The 20,000-nt window shown below is 49.4% G+C and overlaps 2 protein-coding genes across 2 annotated transcripts in view; both read right to left on the reverse strand.

Moving 5' to 3' along the window:
* Window positions 1-15,496, reverse strand: part of LOC311341645 (CWF19-like protein 2) — a gene marked incomplete at its 5' end in the record, with an annotated part of 31,965 nt that extends 16,469 nt beyond the window's left edge. Inside the window, 12 exon segments of the mRNA XM_084466448.1 lie at window positions 274-405; window positions 907-1,008; window positions 2,951-3,047; window positions 5,128-5,359; window positions 6,622-7,378; window positions 9,265-9,380; window positions 12,546-12,645; window positions 12,888-13,007; window positions 13,258-13,368; window positions 13,643-13,768; window positions 14,713-14,823; window positions 15,404-15,496. Of these exon segments, the coding sequence (XP_084322574.1) occupies window positions 274-405; window positions 907-1,008; window positions 2,951-3,047; window positions 5,128-5,359; window positions 6,622-7,378; window positions 9,265-9,380; window positions 12,546-12,645; window positions 12,888-13,007; window positions 13,258-13,368; window positions 13,643-13,768; window positions 14,713-14,823; window positions 15,404-15,496 (2,097 nt within the window).
* Window positions 15,497-16,757: 1,261 nt separating this feature from the next.
* The window catches only part of alkbh8 (alkB homolog 8, tRNA methyltransferase), a 7,990-nt gene continuing 4,747 nt past the window's right edge, over window positions 16,758-20,000 (reverse strand). The window contains exons 9-12 of the mRNA XM_084466712.1: window positions 19,500-19,774; window positions 18,446-18,726; window positions 18,003-18,152; window positions 16,758-17,796 (exon numbers count right to left, since the gene is read on the reverse strand). Coding sequence (XP_084322838.1) covers window positions 16,957-17,796; window positions 18,003-18,152; window positions 18,446-18,726; window positions 19,500-19,774 — 1,546 coding nt within the window. The 3' untranslated portion in view covers window positions 16,758-16,956. The remainder of the gene's footprint in view (window positions 17,797-18,002; window positions 18,153-18,445; window positions 18,727-19,499; window positions 19,775-20,000) is intronic.

Below are 20,000 nucleotides of genomic sequence, written 5' to 3' on the forward strand. Positions count from 1 at the left end.
AACAAAGACAGCGAGTGGGACAGGGTGTGACCGTCACAGAGACACTGGGCCGCTTCATCCCTTCATCAGAGCTGAACTGGTTTACTGTCGGATGATAACGTTATGACAACAGTCTCCGCCTCACACTGGTAACCGTGGTAACCTTCCACAGTGAACCCTAAGACTGTGATTGGTGGTCACTGGGATAAGGACAGTAGGACACGGCCGTTCAACCAGCACCGATTCTGTCCTCTAAAAATAAAACCTTTGTGCTCCCCCCCCCCCCCCCCCTACCGGCTTCTTCTTCCTGCGGCCCCCGTGGGGCTCCTGGGGGCCCGAGGGCCCGCTGACCGGCCACGCCCGGCCCGACGCGTCCGTCCTGAACAGCAGCACCTCCTCCTGCTGCTCCTCGGACCGCCCTGGAGGCTGAGAGACACACACACACACACACACACACACACACACACACACACGAGTTTTAAGGTGAGTGTCTGCAGAGAGAGATGGACGCCCTCAGGACGTCTCCAGTGCGTAATAAAGTGGATTTAGGGCGGCATGTGTTTGGATTATGGCTCAGATAAGAGGAATGGAGAGAGACGGACTTCTTAGAGAGAGAGCGAGAGTGTGTGTGTGTGTGTGTGTGTGTCTACCCCCTAACCATGTGGGGCTGAACACGTACAGTACATGAACTGGGTCTGAAAAGGTTCTCTCCATTTGTTAGTCTTCTTGATACATGAAAGAGTGTGGCTCCATTATTAGGTTTGGATAAATCAGATGCCAACATTTTCCAGAGGCCCAGAGGCCAAATATTTCCTCTTGGAGTTACATTCTTCCATCAACTGTGATGACATTAAGACGACCTCTGGGTTGATAGAGAAAGGGGAGTATATGTCAGAGACGTCATTTATCTTCATGCAGTCTGTGTACCTGGCTCGCTCTGGCGGCAATCGCCTGCTGCAGTCGGGCTGCGTGGTTTTCTTTGGCTTTACGAGCGAGCTCCATCTGGGATTTCAGCTTGTCCACCAGGGCCTTGAGGACGCAGACACAGAGACAGCCATAAACACATGCTCAAATAAAAACACTCCTCTTACTAAACGGAGCTGTCCGGTGCGTCCTAAAGAGAACGGCACTCTGCGACCACAGGAAGGAGACGCATGAACACGTGTCGTTCACTTCACAGCCTCACGCACGAAGCATGTTGTTAGCTTAGAACCTTTTTCAACACAAATACTAATGGTTCATTTGAGACAATTATTTGTAAAATGCCTTGATTGTAGTTTGAACGGCACCGCCTGCCATTTACTGGGAACAGCTTTTGTAGGATGTTCATCTTAAACACACGTTACAGAAGTTGTGTTTCAGAAATATGGAAATTGGTAAAAAAATAAAAAATAAAAAAAATCCCATGAAAATGACACTTCGTTATGGTGACACTGACTTTGGCCTAAAACGTTGGTCATAATATTTTTTTTTGATCAGGTGGGGTGCACTAGAGAAGCAGCTGAACAAAATGATCAGATGTTTTTCTAGGGGGGGGGGGGGGGGCGGGTCACCCTCGGGTGCTCCACCCACCTGGCGTTTCCCCTGTCACCCTAGGGTGCTCCACCACAGTCCCTCCAGTATGTGGGGAACACTGAACACATCACGGAGCGTTTTACTGGACGAAACTAACAAAAGACTAAAGCTTTTCCAAAAAAGTACTCAACATTTGTGTTAGTTAGTTCATAAACACAACTCTATCTACCACACTCTACTTGGCAAATCTGCAAAGAATAAATGGGTTTATTGCCCCACTTTAGCTCGTTAAGCATGATTTGAACTGAGTTTGACATACTGCTGGTCAGAGAGAGGACTGAGTAAAGGCTAGGGTGAATCGTCGAGGGATCTTAGTCACTACTACTACTAGTCACTACTTCAATAGCATGTACTGGTCCCTTTGGATTCCCTTTGGACAGAACTTTACAACCTTTTGGACCATCAAAAGCAGGTTTAGGTTACAACAAAACACAGCTTTTAAATGTCTACTGGGGATGAAATTCTTGCCATTAAAATTGACAACAGCATCACAGCAAACACTAGGAGTCCCTGATGAGTGCCGGTCTGTGCGTAAAAGACAGCACACGAGCATTCTCTGTTAAAGAATCCACATGGTGATCGCTGGGAGTGGAGTCTATGGATGGATAACAAATGAGGAGTCAAACATCCACTGGAGACGCCTCCTAGAAGAGCTTACAGCCTCCTCCTCTGCTGACGATGACTAACGGGAGTGGGATTAGAACGATTAGAACGGACACCGCGGCCATCAAGACACGTTCCACTAGTGGCTCATTTAAAGCCATTTGGATTCACACAAATGTGAAAGCCATGTTAAATAAAACATTTTATATATATTATAGAGTGACTAAATGTTATCATAAGAGAAGGAGATTATCCTGAAATTATTCTTAGTTTACGTCCTGAAGCCAGAAGAGCAGCGGTGATGGCCTGCTCCTCAGCCCTGTGAGACGGAGATTAACACCACCAGCGTCCCCGCAGCGTGGAGGCTGGAGGTGGGGGCTGGGGGTGGGGGCTGGAGGTGGGGGCTGGAGGTGGGGGCCGGAGGTGGGGGCTGGAGGTGGGGGCTGGAGGTGGGGGCTGGAGGTGGGGGCTGGGGGTCGGGGGCTGGAGGTGGGGGCTGGAGGTGGGGGCTGGAGGTGGGGGGCTGGAGGTGGGGGCTGGAGGTCGGGGCCGGAGGTGGGGGCTGGGGCTGGCGGTGGGGGCTGGAGGTGGGGGCTGGAGGTGGGGGCTGGAGGTGGGGGCTGGCGGTGGGGGCTGGAGGTGGGGGCTGGAGGTGGGGGCCGGCGGTGGGGGCTGGAGGTGGGGGCTGGAGGTGGGGGCTGGAGGTGGAGGCTGGAGGTGGGGGCTGGAGGTGGGGGCTGGCGGTGGGGGGTGGGGGTGGGGGCTGGGGGTCGGGGCCGGCGGTGGGACTCACGGCGTTCCCCAGGATCTCAGCCTTCACCAGCCTGGCTCCCAGCTTGTTCATCTCCTCGTCGGTGAGCAGTGGCAGCTCCTCCTCCTCCTCCTCCTCACTGTAGAGAAATGGATTTGTGTTGTAAATATCCAACCGTAGCCGTTTCATTTTGTAACAACCATTGTCCAGACTGTATCTTGTATGACGGAGGACAGCCCATGGCAGAGGGGGGGCTGCTGCGTGGTGTCACATCCTCCTATCTGTCCGGGGCACAGAGGGTGACTTCACCCCCTGTGTCTGACTCTGTTACAACAGCGCGCTGGTCCCTCTCTATTGTTTGCTAGGGTTCCCATTTAACTTCAGACTAAGATGACATCCCAGAGCATGTATGATTCCATGGGTCTTAGTCTCGGCATGTCTTTGTAAATTGCCTTACCTGTCATTTGTGTTGTTTGGTGTATCTGTGGGCTGTGACACGTCATGTGTCATGTGTGTGTACTTGAGTCTTTGCGTCCCTTTCACAGGGATGCTAAATGAATTTCCGTGCCCTACTGACAGATAAAGCCGTATGGTACGGTAGAGGTTCCCCGCTCCCTGCCTGAGCCCAGCCCGGGGAGCAGCAGGGCGGGGGGGGGGGGGGCATCGCTCTGCCCTCATGGCCTCACTCAGCCCTGGCTGAGAGACGGTAGGACTGGCCCTCCACGGCCCTCAGACCTTACCTAAACAACTTAGCCTAACGAGGCCTAACGAGGCCTAACGAGGCCTAACGAGGCGTAGCCAGCAGAGACTCTGGCTGCCCCCGGGCGACCGCCGCCACAGCAGGGAGGCAGCGGCAGAGACACCAGCCTGATGCACTCAGGGATGAATACAGCCCCCGACAACAACAACAACAACTGTAGGATCAACAACAACAACAACTGTAGGATCAACACCAACAACAACAACAACTGTAGGATCAACACCAACAACAACAACAACTGTAGGATCAACACCAACAACAACAACAACTGTAGGATCAACACCAACAACAACAACAACTGTAGGATCAACACCAACAACAACTGTAGGATCAACAACAACAACAACAACAACTGTAGGATCAACACCAACAACAACAACAACTGTAGGATCAACACCAACAACAACAACAACTGTAGGATCAACACCAACAACAACAACAACTGTAGGATCAACACCAACAACAACAACAACTGTAGGATCAACACCAACAACAACTGTAGGATCAACAACAACAACAACAACAACTGTAGGATCAACACCAACAACAACAACAACTGTAGGATCAACACCAACAACAACAACAACTGTAGGATCAACACCAACAACAACAACAACGGTAGGATCAACACCAACAACAACAACTGTAGGATCAACACCAACAACAACTGTAGGATCAACACCAACAACAACAACAACTGTAGGATCAACACCAACAACAACTGTAGGATCAACACCAACAACAACTGTAGGATCAACACCAACAACAACAACAACTGTAGGATCAACACCAACAACAACTGTAGGATCAACACCAACAACAACAACTGTAGGATCAACAACAACAACAACTGTAGGATCAACACCAACAACAACTGTAGGATCAACACCAACAACAACTGTAGGATCAACACCAAATACAACTGTAGGATCAACACCAACAACAACTGTAGGATCAACAACAACAACAACAACTGTAGGATCAACAACACCAACAGTGAACTGTAGGGCCGTATGCTGTTCTGTTGACAGCCACTGCGAGGGGGGGGGGGGTTAATGATGTTTACTGAACTGAGGGAACAGAACTGAATGTCTTCCTCGGCCCAGAGAGCGACCGCGGTCCATGAGCTACACAGCAGCTGTAAGGACTGAGGGGAGGAAGCCCCCTAACACACAGAACAGCCGGTAAGAACCACAGCGGCAGTCGGTAGACTGAGAGAAGGACAAGAAAAAGACGGGAAAGCAGCAGTTGGAGAACTGGAAAGGGCAAGCACAGAGTGAGTGAGTGAGTGAGTGAGTGAGTGAGTGAGTGAGTGAGTGAGTGAGTGAGTGAGTGAGTCAAGTTCAAGGTGTATACTTTAGGCACAATGGGAAAGGAGAATGAATAAAGCCATGGGTTCAACACAAACTAAACCAAGCCGCCCCTAGAGGGTCCCGTTGTGTCTCGGTTCAGCCCTGACCTTGAGGACGTGGCTGGGGCCTTGTTCCCATGGTGAGCCGTGGCCTCGGCGACCTTCTCCTCCTCCCCCTGGAGGGGTTCTGTCGGCGGGTCGGGGCCCCGGGCCGGGCCGCCCTCCCTCCCCGAGCGTGGCGCGGCGTGGCGCTGACGGACCGCCCCCCTCGGGGAGCCCTCGTCGTCGGAGCTGGGCCTCAGGAAGGCCTTGGAGAGGCGGGCCGGGCCGGGCCTGCGGGCTGAACGTGGGACAGTGGGCCGCGTTAAGCAGGGAAATACTGGACGCCTGAAACTCAACCTCCTCTACGATGGGGCGATATAAAGATGAATAAGGTTATCTCCAGATTAAGGCCAGTGAGTGTGAGGGCAGTGTGGAGGAAGTCGGTGGGTTTTGGATCCGGTTTGGGTCCGAGAAAGACTCTTGTTAGGGCGTACCGTCAGCGTAACGGCAGTCGTGCAAACTCGACATGCACCGAGTGGCGTCGCGTGGCAGAGAGGACAACACACGTCGTAGGATGTCACCTCGCTATTACCCCGTGTTCACTGTAACACGCCCCCAGTGGCTCACTACGGACGGCACCACCATGCGTGCCAATTCTGACATGTTCTAACCCTCTAACCCTAACCCTAACCCTAACCCTCTAACCCTAACCCTCTAACCCTCTAACCCTAACCCTCTAACCCTAACCCTAACCCTCTAACCCTAACCCTAACCCTCTAACCCTAACCCTCTAACCCTAACCATCTAACCCTCTAACCCTCTAACCCTAACCCTAACCCTCTAACCCTAACCCTCTAACCCTAACCCTAACCCTCTAACCCTAACCATCTAACCCTCTAACCCTCTAACCCTAACCCTCTAACCCTAACCCCCTAACCCTAACCCTAACCCTCTAACCCTAATCCTCTAACCCTAACCCTCTAACCCTAACCCTCTAACCCTAACCCTAACCCTAACCCTCTAACCCTAATCCTCTAACCCTAACCCTCTAACCCTAACCCTAACCCTCTAACCCTAACCCTCTAACCCTAACCCTAACCCTCTAACCCTAACCCTCTAACCCTAACCCTCTAACCCTAACCCTCTAACCCTCTAACCCTAACCCTCTAACCCTAATCCTCTAACCCTAACCCTCTAACCCTAACCCTCTAACCCTAATCCTCTAACCCTAACCCTCTAACCCTAACCCTAACCCTCTAACCCTAACCCTCTAACCCTAACCCTCTAACCCTAACCCTCTAACCCTAACACACAAAGCCTAACCCTCTAACCCTAACCCTCTAACCCTAACCCTCTAACCCTAACCCTCTAACCCTAACCCTCTAACCCTAACCCTAACCCTCTAACCCTAACCCTCTAACCCTAACACACAAAGCCTAACCAATATGCATCTTTGAAACTAACAGTTGTAGGAAGGAGGGGGCTAGGGGCGGATTACCGTGTTTAATAAATCCTAACAAAGACATTTCCAAAAAGGTAAAACCACTAAAGGTGACCCACCTCCACCTGCGTCCTCGTCGTCGGAGGGCTTGAGGAAGCGTCCCGTCAACGGGCCGCGGGGCGGGGGAGGGGAGTGGCGGCCGCGCCCGGGGGCGGAGTCAGCTCGGCAGGACGGACCGGCGTCACGCTGGGCTCTGTCAGAGCCTCCAGGCCGGCCCGCGTCCCTCTCCCGGGGCCCGTCTCTGTCTCCCTCTCGGTCCTGGTCTCTCCGTCTGTCGTTGGCTCTCTGCCTCTCTCCGGGTCGCTCCTCGTCGCGGTCGGGGCTCCTGCGTCTCCGCTCCCCGTCCCGCTGCCCTCCTCCTCCTCTGCTCCGCTCCCTGCTGCGTTCCCTCTCTCTGTAGCGACCGTCGCCCCCCTGGTCCCTGGGCGCGCCCCTTCTCTCCCACCGCCCGCCTCCATCTGCAGGAGCGGCGTCTCTCTCCCTCTCACTGCGGCCCCGGTCCTCTCTGCCCTCTCTGTCTCCCTCTCTGTCTCCCTCTCTGCCTCCCTCTCTGTCTCCCTCTCTGCCTCCCTCTCTGTCTCCCTCTCTGCCTCCCTCTCTGCCTCCCTCTCTGCCCTCTCTGTCTCCCTCTCTGCCTCCCTCTCTGCCTCCCTCTCTGCCTCCCTCTCTGCCTCCCTCTCTGTCCCCGTCTCCCCTCCTCCAGCTGTCCCTGTCTCCTCTCCTCCACCCCCCCCTCCCCCTGTTCGCCCCTCTCCGTGGAGCCCCGTAGGCCGCTTCTTCAGCCTCTGACAGACGCTTCTGGAACTCCTCCATGGACTATGGGGGCGGAGAAACAACAGCTCATTCATTTATTGACATTAATATCAAAATTAACAAGGCGTTGAAACGCAAATGCAGACGGGCTCTCGCTGATCGATTTGCACATAGATCTGCACATAGAAATCCTGCGAGAGGTTTTGCAGAGAAAGACAGGTATAGATAGGACATATATAGGGACACATCCCTATCTATTAATATAGGGACATAGGGACATATCCCTATCTATTAGGACATATATAGGGACATATCCCTATCTATTAGGACATATATAGGGACATATCCCTATCTATTAGGACATAGGGACATATCCCTATCTATTAGGACATATATAGGGACATATCCCTATCTATTAGGACATAGGGACATATCCCTATCTATTAGGGACATATCCCTATCTATTAGGGACATATCCCTATCTATTAGGGACATATCCCTATCTATTAGGGACATATATAGGGACATATCCCTATCTATTAGGACATAGGGACATATCCCTATCTATTAGGGACATATCCCTATCTATTAGGGACATAGGGACATATCCCTATCTATTAGGGACATAGGGACATATCCCTATCTATTAGGGACATATCCCTATCTATTAGGACATATAGGGACATATCCCTATCTATTAGGGACATAGGGACATATCCCTATCTATTAGGGACATAGGGACATATCCCTATCTATTAGGGACATATATAGGGACATATCCCTATCTATTAGGGACATATCCCTATCTATTAGGGACACAGGGACATATCCCTATCTATTAGGGACATATATAGGGACATATCCCTATCTATTAGGGACATATATAGGGACATATCCCTATCTATTAGGACATATATAGGGACATATATAGGGACATCCCTATCTATTAGGACATATATAGGGACATATCCCTATCTATTAGGACATATATAGGGACATATATAGGGACATATCCCTATCTATTAGGACATATATAGGGACATATCCCTATCTATTAGGACATATATAGGGACATATCCCTATCTATTAGGACATATAGGGACATATCCCTATCTATTAGGACATATAGGGACATATCCCTATCTATTAGGACATATAGGGATATATCCCTATCTATTAGGACATATAGGGACATATCCCTATCTATTAGGGACATATCCCTATCTATTAGGGACATAGGGACATATCCCTATCTATTAGGGAGATATCCCTATCTATTAGGGACATATCCCTATCTATTAGGGACATATCCCTATCTATTAGGGACATAGGGACATATCCCTATCTATTAGGGACATATCCCTATCTATTAGGGACATAGGGACATATCCCTATCTATTAGGGAGATATCCCTATCTATTAGGGACATATCCCTATCTATTGGCAAAAGTTTCCGAAGGATGCTTTCCAAATAACACAGACAAGGTGCACCGTATCTTGTGCGTAGCTCACTGCACTGTCAGCACTGCAGTGACAGCACAGCAGTGAAATGACAGTGACAGCATTCAGTAGAGCCCTTCAAAACCCACAGTGCTGGCTCCCGTGTGTGCATGTGTGTGTCAGAGAGATAGACAGGAGGAAGGAGCAGGTGAGCGTGGCAGAGCCATTGACAGAACTGAAACCCGTTTGCGCCAAAACTCTGTCAGAATTTGGCAAAGCCCGTTCAAGTGGATGACAAAATAAATATTCAGAGATCTATGTGTATGCATGTTTGACACATGTGACTATTTAAATCCTAGGCAAACGGTAAACCTGATTTAGTCTGTTTGATTGAAGGGGACAGCGCTCTTGACACATGTGTCTAAAAGCTCATGGACCCGCCATATGTAAGTGTCTGTCTGTCTGTCTGTCTGTCTGTCTGTCTGTGCGTGTGTGTGTGTGACACTCACCCCGTATCTCTGGGCCACTATCTCGTTGAGGCTGCAGTTGTCTCTGTCCGCCTGCTCCCTCATCCTCTGGTAGCTCTTCTTCAACCAGCTCAGACCTCCGTCGTTGACGGCAGACACTACACAAGGGAGGAGAGGAGACTCCTGAATTAAGACATGCACACATTTTCATTAATAGAAAAGTGTTTACATTATCCTTGATGTTACTGCCAGGACACAAATATGACTGAAAATAATGGTGATGCAAAGCGCGGTCACAATCTTTCTGCTTTACCACAATCCATATGTAAACAATCAACAGCACAGATGCACCAGACAACCAAAACAACAGAACGCGCTCAAGGAAAAGCGGGAAAATATCAGCAGTAAATCAGTAGAAGCCGTGAATCAGGGGGGGGGCGAGTCTCTGGACACACTGAAGGGCTTACTCATGTGTGGTACGGACTGAACGACGACCATCAGCCCTCGTATTAATCCTAGGTGGGCTCAGTGGAGAGCAAAGGACGACTAAAGGACGATGAAGATACGGGTGTTCGCTCTGCCCGAAATAACAGGGACGGCACACGGGACTGGACGTAAATACCCCCTTTAGGCTTTAGTTTGGACACGGCAGCTTCATCAAAGGGGAAGCACAGGACCCAGCATCAACTCTCTAGGGGAACACACACCGGTGGCTCGTTCCAGAAACATCCCCGTGATGCGTGCTCCTGATGGATGATGTCTAAATTAAATGAGGGATTGAACTGATCGATCGCGGTATCAAGCAGGAAACAACACAATTCATAAAAGCGAGGTAGAGTTCATGCATATGAATTGTACCCAGATAGTATCTGACATCAATTACAGTGACTACACCCGGCATCAATCAGTGACCGCGTTTAACGCCCAACAGGTAAATAGCAACGCAAACAACATGGTGGCCAAAGTGTAAATCACGCTGGCATTGCAGCCCATGTGGCCAAAATGTTGGATTAGGATATAATTATAATTCAAATCCGGATTAATCAAAAGTTGCTAAGCAACAGCCACAGCAAAAATGGCTGCTGTGGTGCAGACGATTGTAATATTTGGTTGCGCATCCCTGAGCCTCTAATGTGCTTTTGATGAACTGATATGAAGAGTCTTGGTTCAGTGTTCACAGCTGTCTGCTCACATCGTTATCAGATCACCAGAGGAAGAAACCTACAAGATAAAGACACAAGGTGAACCTTAGGCTCATTATTCTATAAATAAACCCTTTCCTTCCCCTGGAAATCCAGAGTTCTCGCGAGAGCACAATTTGAATTTGCTCAGCGAGTCACTCTGGGAACGAGTAATGTACTCATTCCCCTGCATCCGAACATTAACCAATCACGGTGTTAACCAATCACAGTGTTGACCAATCGGTGTGTCTGATATAGGCGGGCCAGAAGCGAGCTAATCAGATGACGACAGCGCTGCGAAGGACGCGTATGGGGCTCTGGATACGTCACCCCTTGTATTCTTCTGAGTGGTCGTAGTGTTATCCAATCGCGTGCAGTGATATTTTGAAATACATGCTTGTTGCCGCCCCTGGAGTCGGGCCGTTCTCATTCCCAGACCCTACAGCCCTCTAGACGTGGCTCTGGATCTCCAGGCTACCCTTTGCTTATTATTGCCTATAATTGTTTGACCTCTCTTATTATTTGTCCTCTCTGGTATGTTATGTTTCAGTCCGACCCATCAGACAGGTCTGGATGGATGGACAAGGCCAAACCCTTGTGTTGTTCAAGGGTAACGAGTTCTGATGTTTTCAACTACAAGCGCTGGGATCGGCCGAACAAAAGAAAGAAGCTGAGTGCAGCATTTTTTCTCAAGACAGCCGCGTACGGCCTCTCCTCGTGGGGAACAACTGAAAAAAGACCTGGAACGCACAGAACAACGATATGTGGACACTGGCCCTTCTTCTGCCAGACAACTCTACCAACGTTAAACAGCTCCGTAAGGACGGAGGGTTGGTGTCTCTCTATCCTGAATCCAGCCGTCCTCAAACCCTTACTCAGTGATTCACTTCAGCTCAATGAATCAATCTTTATTCCGGACACAACGATGGTCCATAGTAGAAAAATACATACAAAGACATAAAATTATAAATATGTTAAGAGTTAGAGGCAAATCTCAAAGACCAGTGACAATAACAGTAAGGATTATCCTATTTATTCCATTATTTTAATTCAAAAGCAATTCACCCTTTCGTGGTTTCTATTCTTGCTTTAGTAATGCCAAGTGATTTCAGCTCCTATCATAGGATCCCGCTCCAGTTACGTTGTGTTTATATTGAAAAATGCCTACATGAGTCACTTTTGGAAGATTTTGTGAGCCAATTCCCCACACTTAAAATTCCAACCTTATGAGAGATACTATTAACATCACTCACGACTTCAGCAGAAAGCCATAACATTACAACATATCACTTTAATGGCAGAAACAGCCTTGAAATAAAATGCACAGGGTGTGCATCATCATCATCACAACACACACAAAGCCCAATGAAATACATTTCACAGTTCACCTTCCTTTGTACAAGCTTAACATGAATCAAACGACTGCACTACAGTTTCTAAGCTAATAACATAAAACACATCTCAGGATTGTGATTAGGCCTGGGCAATAAAACAATAAATGATCGTATTGTGATAGACTTTTGATCAATATAATATAAAACATGATCAATATATATCGATAAGAGACTGGACCACCGAATCTCGCAGCTTGGTTTGTTACACAAACACGGTTCCATACTTATTTACAATATCTGAGTGTTTATCATTGTTGTATCGACATTGGAGTATTGATCAATGAAGAACAGTGGAAGGTCGTATTAAGTGTTAAACAGAAGTGTTTAAATCCACCATGGTAATTCCTAGTCTTTTTAGGGCATTCAAATTATCAATAATTATCAATAAGTTGATCGCCCCGGCCAGTGATCAACATGATATCATTACATGTAATCTATGCATATGTTTGTCCACATGACAAACATATGCATAGATTTTGTTGGTTCTGATCATAATGTGTTCATGTCGTTCTGATCATAATGTGTTCATGTTGTTCTGATCATAATGTGTTCATGTTGTTCTGATCATAATGTGTTCATGTTGTTCTGATCATAATGTGTTCATGTTGTTCTGATCATAATGTGTTCATGTTGTTCTGATCATAATGTGTTCATGTTGTTCTGATCATAATGTGTTCATGTTGTTCTGATCATAATGTGTTCATGTCGTTCTGATGATAATGTGTTCTGGGTGGACTGCCACCATTACCTCTTTTGGGCTCAGCGACAGCGACGGCGTTCTTCTCTGGGGGCAAACCGCTCCCTCCGTCCTTCCAGAAGGGGTTCAGCTCCAACCTGTGCAGACCAGCCTGGAGACAACAGGAACCTCGTTTCAACCGTTCTATGCAAGCCACAACATAGACGATGGTGATGACAATGAACATTAAAAACACACAGTTGGCCACCTTGGTTTCAATTATACACTCAGTTTACATTTTGTACCTCTGGAGCTTTAGATCACACACACACACACACACACACACACACACACACACACACACACACACACACACACACACACACACACACACACACACACACACACACACACCTGTTCGATAGCCTCTGCTTTGGCTTTCTCCTCCCCTTTCAGCCGGTCTTTCTCAGCTCTCCTCTCTGCTGTCGACGTGGTTTTCATTGCCAGGAAGTCGAAGGTCATCCACTCGTCTCGCTGCGGAGAGAAGCAATGGACAGAGAAGGTACAACCACACCACGCGTCAGTCTTCTTCTTGGGCATTCTTTGCGTTCTTCTCAAACCCAATGACCCATCTGCTTCCTGCTTCCCAATATGAACTACTGGGGAACGTACAACTTTTTTGGCCCATCCTTCATGACACTGAGGTATCAACTATTGTACACATAGTGACATTTAAAACGGGACTTCTTTGTGTACGTATCTGCAGCCAGGTGGAGAGCGTTACCTGGGCGTCCGGGGCTGGACTCTGGCTGCTCTCTGCAGCCTTGGCCTCAGCAGGAACCTTCCAGCCTTTGACCGTCTGTGGCTGTGCCTCCACCCACTCCTCCTCCGAGTCCTTCAGAGCGATTAGAAGATACAGACAGAGGGTGAGTTATAGCTTCACGGAGAAAAGAAAACACATCTTGAATGGCTTCAATATGTTTTCATGAATACATTAATAAGTGAACATTTAGTTGGAGCAAAAATGACAAGTGAAATAAAAAAATTGAAATATATTTCTCCCTCGTTTTCTTTATCATTACCGCCATTGGAGAAAACCTGGTTGCATGTTGTGCTGTTGGCAAGCATCAGTAATAATAATAATAATAATGATAATAATAATAATATACCTGAGAGCTGTCACTGCAGCCATCGCCCACCCCCTTCTCCTTCCTGTCTCTCTTCTTCTTCTTCTCCTTCTTGGCCTTTTTAGACTTCTTCTCTTTCTTCCTCTTCTTGCTCTTGACGGAGTCTTCCTGTTGATTGGTCAGAAAAAACAAAGTGTGTTTTTAGTTCATCTCAAAACGAGCCAACGCCAGCCGGTATAGAAAAAGATGTCCATTAAAGCAGCCTGGTTATTGTAGGTTAGTGTCATAACCAACCCGTCCACAGACCTGCTGTATCTGTTGTCATTAAAGCGGCCTGGTTATTGTAGGTTAGTAGTGACCTGCTGTATCTGCTGTCATTAAAGCAGCCTGGTTATTAGTTAGTAGTAGTTAGTAGGTTAGTAGTGACCTGCTGTATCTGCTGTCATTAAAGCAGCCTGGTTATTATAAGTCCTATATATATATATATCATTATGTTATTGTAGGTTAGTAGTGACCTGCTGTATCTGCTGTCATTAAAGCAGCCTGTTATTAGTTAGTAGTAGTTAGTAGGTTAGTAGTGACCTGCTGTATCTGCTGTCATTAAAGCAGCCTGTTATTAGTTAGTAGTAGTTAGTAGGTTAGTAGTGACCTGCTGTATCTGCTGTCATTAAAGCAGCCTGGTTATTAGTTAGTAGTAGTTAGTAGGTTAGTAGTGACCTGCTGTATCTCCTGTCATTAAAGCAGCTGGTTATTAGTTAGTAGTAGTTAGTAGGTTAGTAGTGACCTGCTGTCATTAAAGCGGCTGGTTATTAGTTAGTAGTAGTTAGTAGGTTAGTAGTGACCTGCTGTATCTGCTGTCATTAAAGCGGCTGGTTATTAGTTAGTAGTAGTTAGTAGGTTAGTAGTGACCTGCTGTATCTGCTGTCATTAAAGCAGCCTGTTATTAGTTAGTAGTAGTTAGTAGGTTAGTAGTGACCTGCTGTATCTGCTGTCATTAAAGCAGCCTGGTTATTAGTTAGTAGTAGTTAGTAGGTTAGTAGTGACCTGCTGTATCTGCTGTCATTAAAGCAGCCTGGTTATTAGTTAGTAGTAGTTAGTAGGTTAGTAGTGACCTGCTGTATCTGCTGCAGGCGCTGGTCCAGCTCAGGGAGCATCCAGGTGTCCTCTCCTCTCAGCTTCTTCTGCTCCTTCTTCTTCTCCTCCCTCTCATAGCACTGCTTGGCCTTCACACACGATAAACAAACCGCATAGCGGTGAAAGGCATCAACTTGCAAATATTTGGAAAATTGCGAAATTCATTTAATTCCTACGAAATGAAATGAATGAATGTGAGCAAGCATTGATGTATAATGGGCTTAAACTAATGAAAGTGTTCATACAAAAAACATAACATCTAACGAATGCACAAGGGGCCAACATGATGTAGGGTGACTCTGGACACATAATATAATAATAATAATGATAATATTATAATAATGCAGGACTACCAATCCTAATGCTGCATCAGAATCAGCAGTGGCCTGGTCTGAATGAATCCTTTTGCGCGACACTACAGACTATAACTTATACTTAACTTATAACTACTTATGATCATAATCATAGCATCGACCTCCTTTAATCCTTTTAATAATAATAATAATATTAAGGCACCAGGCGAATGCTAACTGCTGTTAGCGGTTAGCATCCGTTTACATGATGGTCTTAACCAACACACCACAGCGTGTCACCCCGGAGTGTGTCACTCTAGTGTCTCACTCCGTGTCACACTCCGGGGTGCAGCTCGAGGACCTGGTCCTCTCTGACCTTCTCCACCGCCTCTCGACGAGCTCTCCTCTTGTTCTCTTTTCTGTCTTCGATCGAAGTCTCGCTTTCGAAACTCGCTCCGAAGGCGGCCATGGTGCTGTCGTAAAGGTGTTTTCATGGGTGTCGTAAATGTGTTTTCATAGGTGTCGTAAATAGTTTACCCCAACTTGCGACTGTGTCGAGTAGGGAGGGCGAGACGTCAACGTCGCCGCCATATTGGAGAGGTACACTGGCCCGTAAACCAAATACAAGTAAACGGGGGAGCTGCGGGTTTTCTGGATAAAAAGCAATGTAACGCGTATATTTCTTAACCCATTTAAAGTAGACATTTCTCAATGTGACAACCATTTCGTATCACTTTTATGAGTTGCTTTATACATATATACAGCCTGCATGAAATAACAAGGGCACGGGCAAAGTATCCAGCATGCGCTTTTTGTAGTCAAGTAAATTGTGAAATAGTTAAGCAACAATAAAATATACGTTTACAGCTTGCTATTTTACATGTTCTAAATCATGCAATTGAATGTAGAAACGGGCTACCTGCATGGTTTTGCATTACTTTATACACCTGCACAAATGTAGGGCATTGCGGTCCACTTCTTGAATTACAATAAATGAAATATACACTTTGGACCACACTTTCAGCTATTAATCAGTCAACTGTTCCCCCCTATCCAACCTCAGCAAATCATCCCTCCCACAAACGTGACACTTTGGCCCTGATTCAGACTGCGGGCTCTGAACACGACCTAGTGAACGTATTCCAGAAGATGTGGGAGGCTGGGCTAGGATAGGGAGACGGGGGGGGGGGAAGCAGAAGTAAAGTAGAGCGAGGATTCATGGTGTTGAACTGCACGAGGACACAGGGAGAGGAATCTTAATCTGATCTAAGGCCGTTGAGTTACCGTCCACCGTCTCTTTCTCTGTACGCGGGCCGGAGCAGGAGGGGAGATTGTCCCGGAAGACGTCCAATTCAGGCTGTCAGGGCTTTGATTGGTCTGGTGTTGACCAGCAGATGCTGGACCAGACAAGCAGCAGCACAGCCCCGTTTGAGCCATAGGACGCCTTCCACCACGGGGGAACTAAAACAATAAAATGAACTCAGTTCAACTTTGAGAGCTTGCAATTTGTCAAAATGTTCCGGGAGACGCAAAGTTCCACTGAGCAGCGCACTAAATTAAAACACGTGGCAACAATTATTCGCTGACACCGATTATCTCGGTCTGCTCTTCCTGGCTAATCTAAATATAGGGAGTTTGGCTCCCACCGTGGAAACTGCCTGTTGGCCCGCGTGACCCCAGCAGAGGAACTAAGAGTACGAAGAGCACTGCAGACAACAGAGAACAACATTTATTAGATACGGTTCACATCGTTTTAACATAATAACATGTTTAGGATCAGTCAGCCACATATGTGCTGGAGGATTGTTAACAATAGTTATGCCACGTAAAACTGCGGCACATGGCACATCTGATGAAAGCTTCATGTGTTGAGTGCGTAGGGGGTCAACAGACGTTTGTTGGGCAGCGGCTCTTCTTGTGTTCATCTGGTCAGTCTTTCACCAGTATCACACACCAGTTGCCCTGGTCATGGTAGCTGGTCTGAACTTTGACCCCAGCCACCTGACCGCACAGCTCCTCAACCTCTCCCTGCTGGAAGACGTGGTAATAGCGGTGGAAAACCGCCACCGCCGCCGCCGCCGCCACCGCCGCCGCCGCGCCGGCCTCAGGGAGCGCGGCGGTGGGAGCGGCGTCAGAGCCGGGACGGGGTTCATCGCCAGCCTCCGCAGCGGAGGACGGCGGGCCGGACCCCAGAGCAGCAGGAGGGCCCCGGGCCCCCGTGGAGTCTGGCTGCGCGCTCCGTTGAGTGGAACCAGACGGTTCAGTCCTGCCGTCTGACGGGGGCCCGACAGACGGCCGGGTGTGTGGGGCGACGGAGGGCTTATCTCCGGGAGCAGCTGGGGCCCCGTCTCTCATCTGGTCACGGCTCCCAGCTCCTCTCCTGCACTTCCTGCCCTTCCCCGCCGCGCCCGCCGCGTCCTTCAGGTGCCAGGGGACCAGCAGGTCCTGGGAGTTGAACGCCGTGCGGTTGGTGTGGACGCTCAGTTTCCCATGGTGCACCTGGTCCCGGCCTGGCCTCTGACCTCCGGGGCCGCTGACCTCGGTGACGCCTGCGTCGCCGTGGCGACTCACAGTCCTCCGGGGTGATGCGCTGCCCTCCGATTGGCCCTCTGCGGTGCCGTGGCTTCCGGAGGGTTCCCTGCTCTGGTCCTTGAGGTACTTTGACCTCTGCCGGTCGTACTCCTGCTCCAGGGCCCAGACGTAGACGAGGGCGCGGCCGCCGGGCTTCAGCAGCCTCACCAGCTCCCCGACCGCCGCCAGGCGCCGCTCCTAACACACACACACACACACACACACACACACACACACACACACACACACACACACACACACACACACACACACACACACACACACACACACACACACACTTCATGATGTCAGCCAAGGTTTATTTTGAGCGTGTACTTTGACCAAAAACACAATTCACTTCCTTTAGTGTGTGTGTCTTTCTTTGTAGTGTTGCGTCTGCTTACCGGTGTGGAGAAGTGGTGTATGACAGCGATAGATATGCAGGCGTCACAGGAGGCAGTGCGCATGGGGACGTCGAGGGCATCCGAAACGAAGGCCTGAAAGCCCCTCTGGGTACAGATGTGGACCAGAGCGCTGCTACGGTCACAGCCCAACTGTACACAGAGACATGAGGAAACATGTGGCGAGGAGAATGACAAGAGGAGGAGGGCAGGGTGGATGGAGTCTATCAAACAAACAGAGTCTATCAGACCCTGACATCTGGTTCATGACCCAAAGCCCAGAATGCACCGTGCCGGGCCTGCTGCTCTCTGAGGCAGCGCGGCCATGATGAAGCAGTTCAGCGACGGCGCAGATTAAAATAATAAACACATGATCACCACTCAGCCACCGTCTCTGCGTTCTAACACACAGCCGTCCCGCCGGCCGGCGTCAGGGAGCCACTCACCGCCACTACGTCCGGGTTGACGCCCAGGTACTTCCCGTTGCCGCAGCCGACGTCCGCCAGCACGGCGCCGGGCGCCAGCGAGGACAGGAAGTCGCACACGCGCGGCCAGGGCGAGTGGCGTGTGCCGCTGAAGTGGGGGGCGATGGCGTCGTACACGCGGTGCACGTACTCCCACTCCAGGCGGGCCGCGTCGCCGTGGCAACGCGGGAGGGAGGGCGGCGAGGGCGGCGGGGGGGCCGAGGGGGGCGGGGCGCCCTGGCTGTCACACGCCGAGGGGAACGCTGAGGAGGGAGGGAGGGAGGGAGGGATGTGTGAGACGCACCACACTGACGTACAGGGTGAGGTGACCCCTGACACATGACCTGATGACACACTAGACGTCGGGGGGGGGGGGGGGGCTACGACCATTTATCAATCACTGGAAGGAGAGGAAACATCGTTACAGACACGTTACTCCATTACTCAGAGGCTCGGACACTTTGTCACTGTGAGTTGACAGGACGTGGATATGGGCTCTGAGAGCTTCAGACAGCTGGATAAACCAACACCATGTGGAGATGTCATTGGTCGTAGGGAACGTAGCAGGTAGCAGTTCTTATAGTTTATCCTCACCAGGGTCTGTGCTGTGTTACTAGGGATCGTATCGACCGATATCATTTTTGAGGGCCGATACGATACAGATTTTTTTTCCCCATCAGCCCTAGCCGCTGACCGATACGCCAATACCGATTTTCTTGAGCTGATATTTGGAGCAGATGCTGCTTCTGCTCCCTCAATTGACATCATAACAGTTACACAATGATGATAACACAACAGTTACACAATGATGATAACACATGTTACAAGTCTCAATGGAAGAACGGAACATTTGAACTGTCTGCAAATCATGGTGGGAAAAAAAAGAGAAAAAATTAAATAAATATCGTGAAAAAAAAATCGGCTGATGGCGATACACGGAAAGAACGCAAATACGGGGCGATAACATCGGTGGGTCACTGTGTGTTACCATGGAGGCTGTGTGTGCGGCGGGGGGGGGGGGGGGGGGGGGGCTTACCACATCGGCATGGCGACGGCCTGATGCTGCGGAAGGTGAACGAGGTGCGGGTTCCCCTCCTGCTCAGGGTGAGGGGGGTCCCCAGGTCAGGGGTCATCACTGCGGGGGGGTCAGGGGTCACCAATGCGGGGGGGTCAGGGGTCATCACTGCGGGGGGGTCAGGGGTCACCACTGCGGGGGGGTCAGGGGTCATCACTGCGGGGGGGTCAGGGGTCACCACTGCGGGGGGGTCAGGGCTGCGGGCAGGCACCAGGTCAAACTTCCTGGGCGTGATCCTGTAGAGAGGATGAGCGATGGGAAGGAGGACGGAGGAATGTTAAGACTGAACGGAATCCAGACGAGAGCATTGCTTCATCTGGTGGACGCTTATGTCCTCACAAATAAATTATAGCCCATTTGGCCCATAAAAAAGGAAATGCACGTGGAAATCTTTCAAAGACGTTAATAAACACTGGAAGGAAACATTCTAACCTCATTCTTTCTATTAATCCATACAGCCCA

This window comes from Micromesistius poutassou, assembly GCF_964030765.1.
Source record: "Micromesistius poutassou genome assembly, chromosome: 4".
Lineage (NCBI taxonomy): Eukaryota > Metazoa > Chordata > Actinopteri > Gadiformes > Gadidae > Micromesistius > Micromesistius poutassou.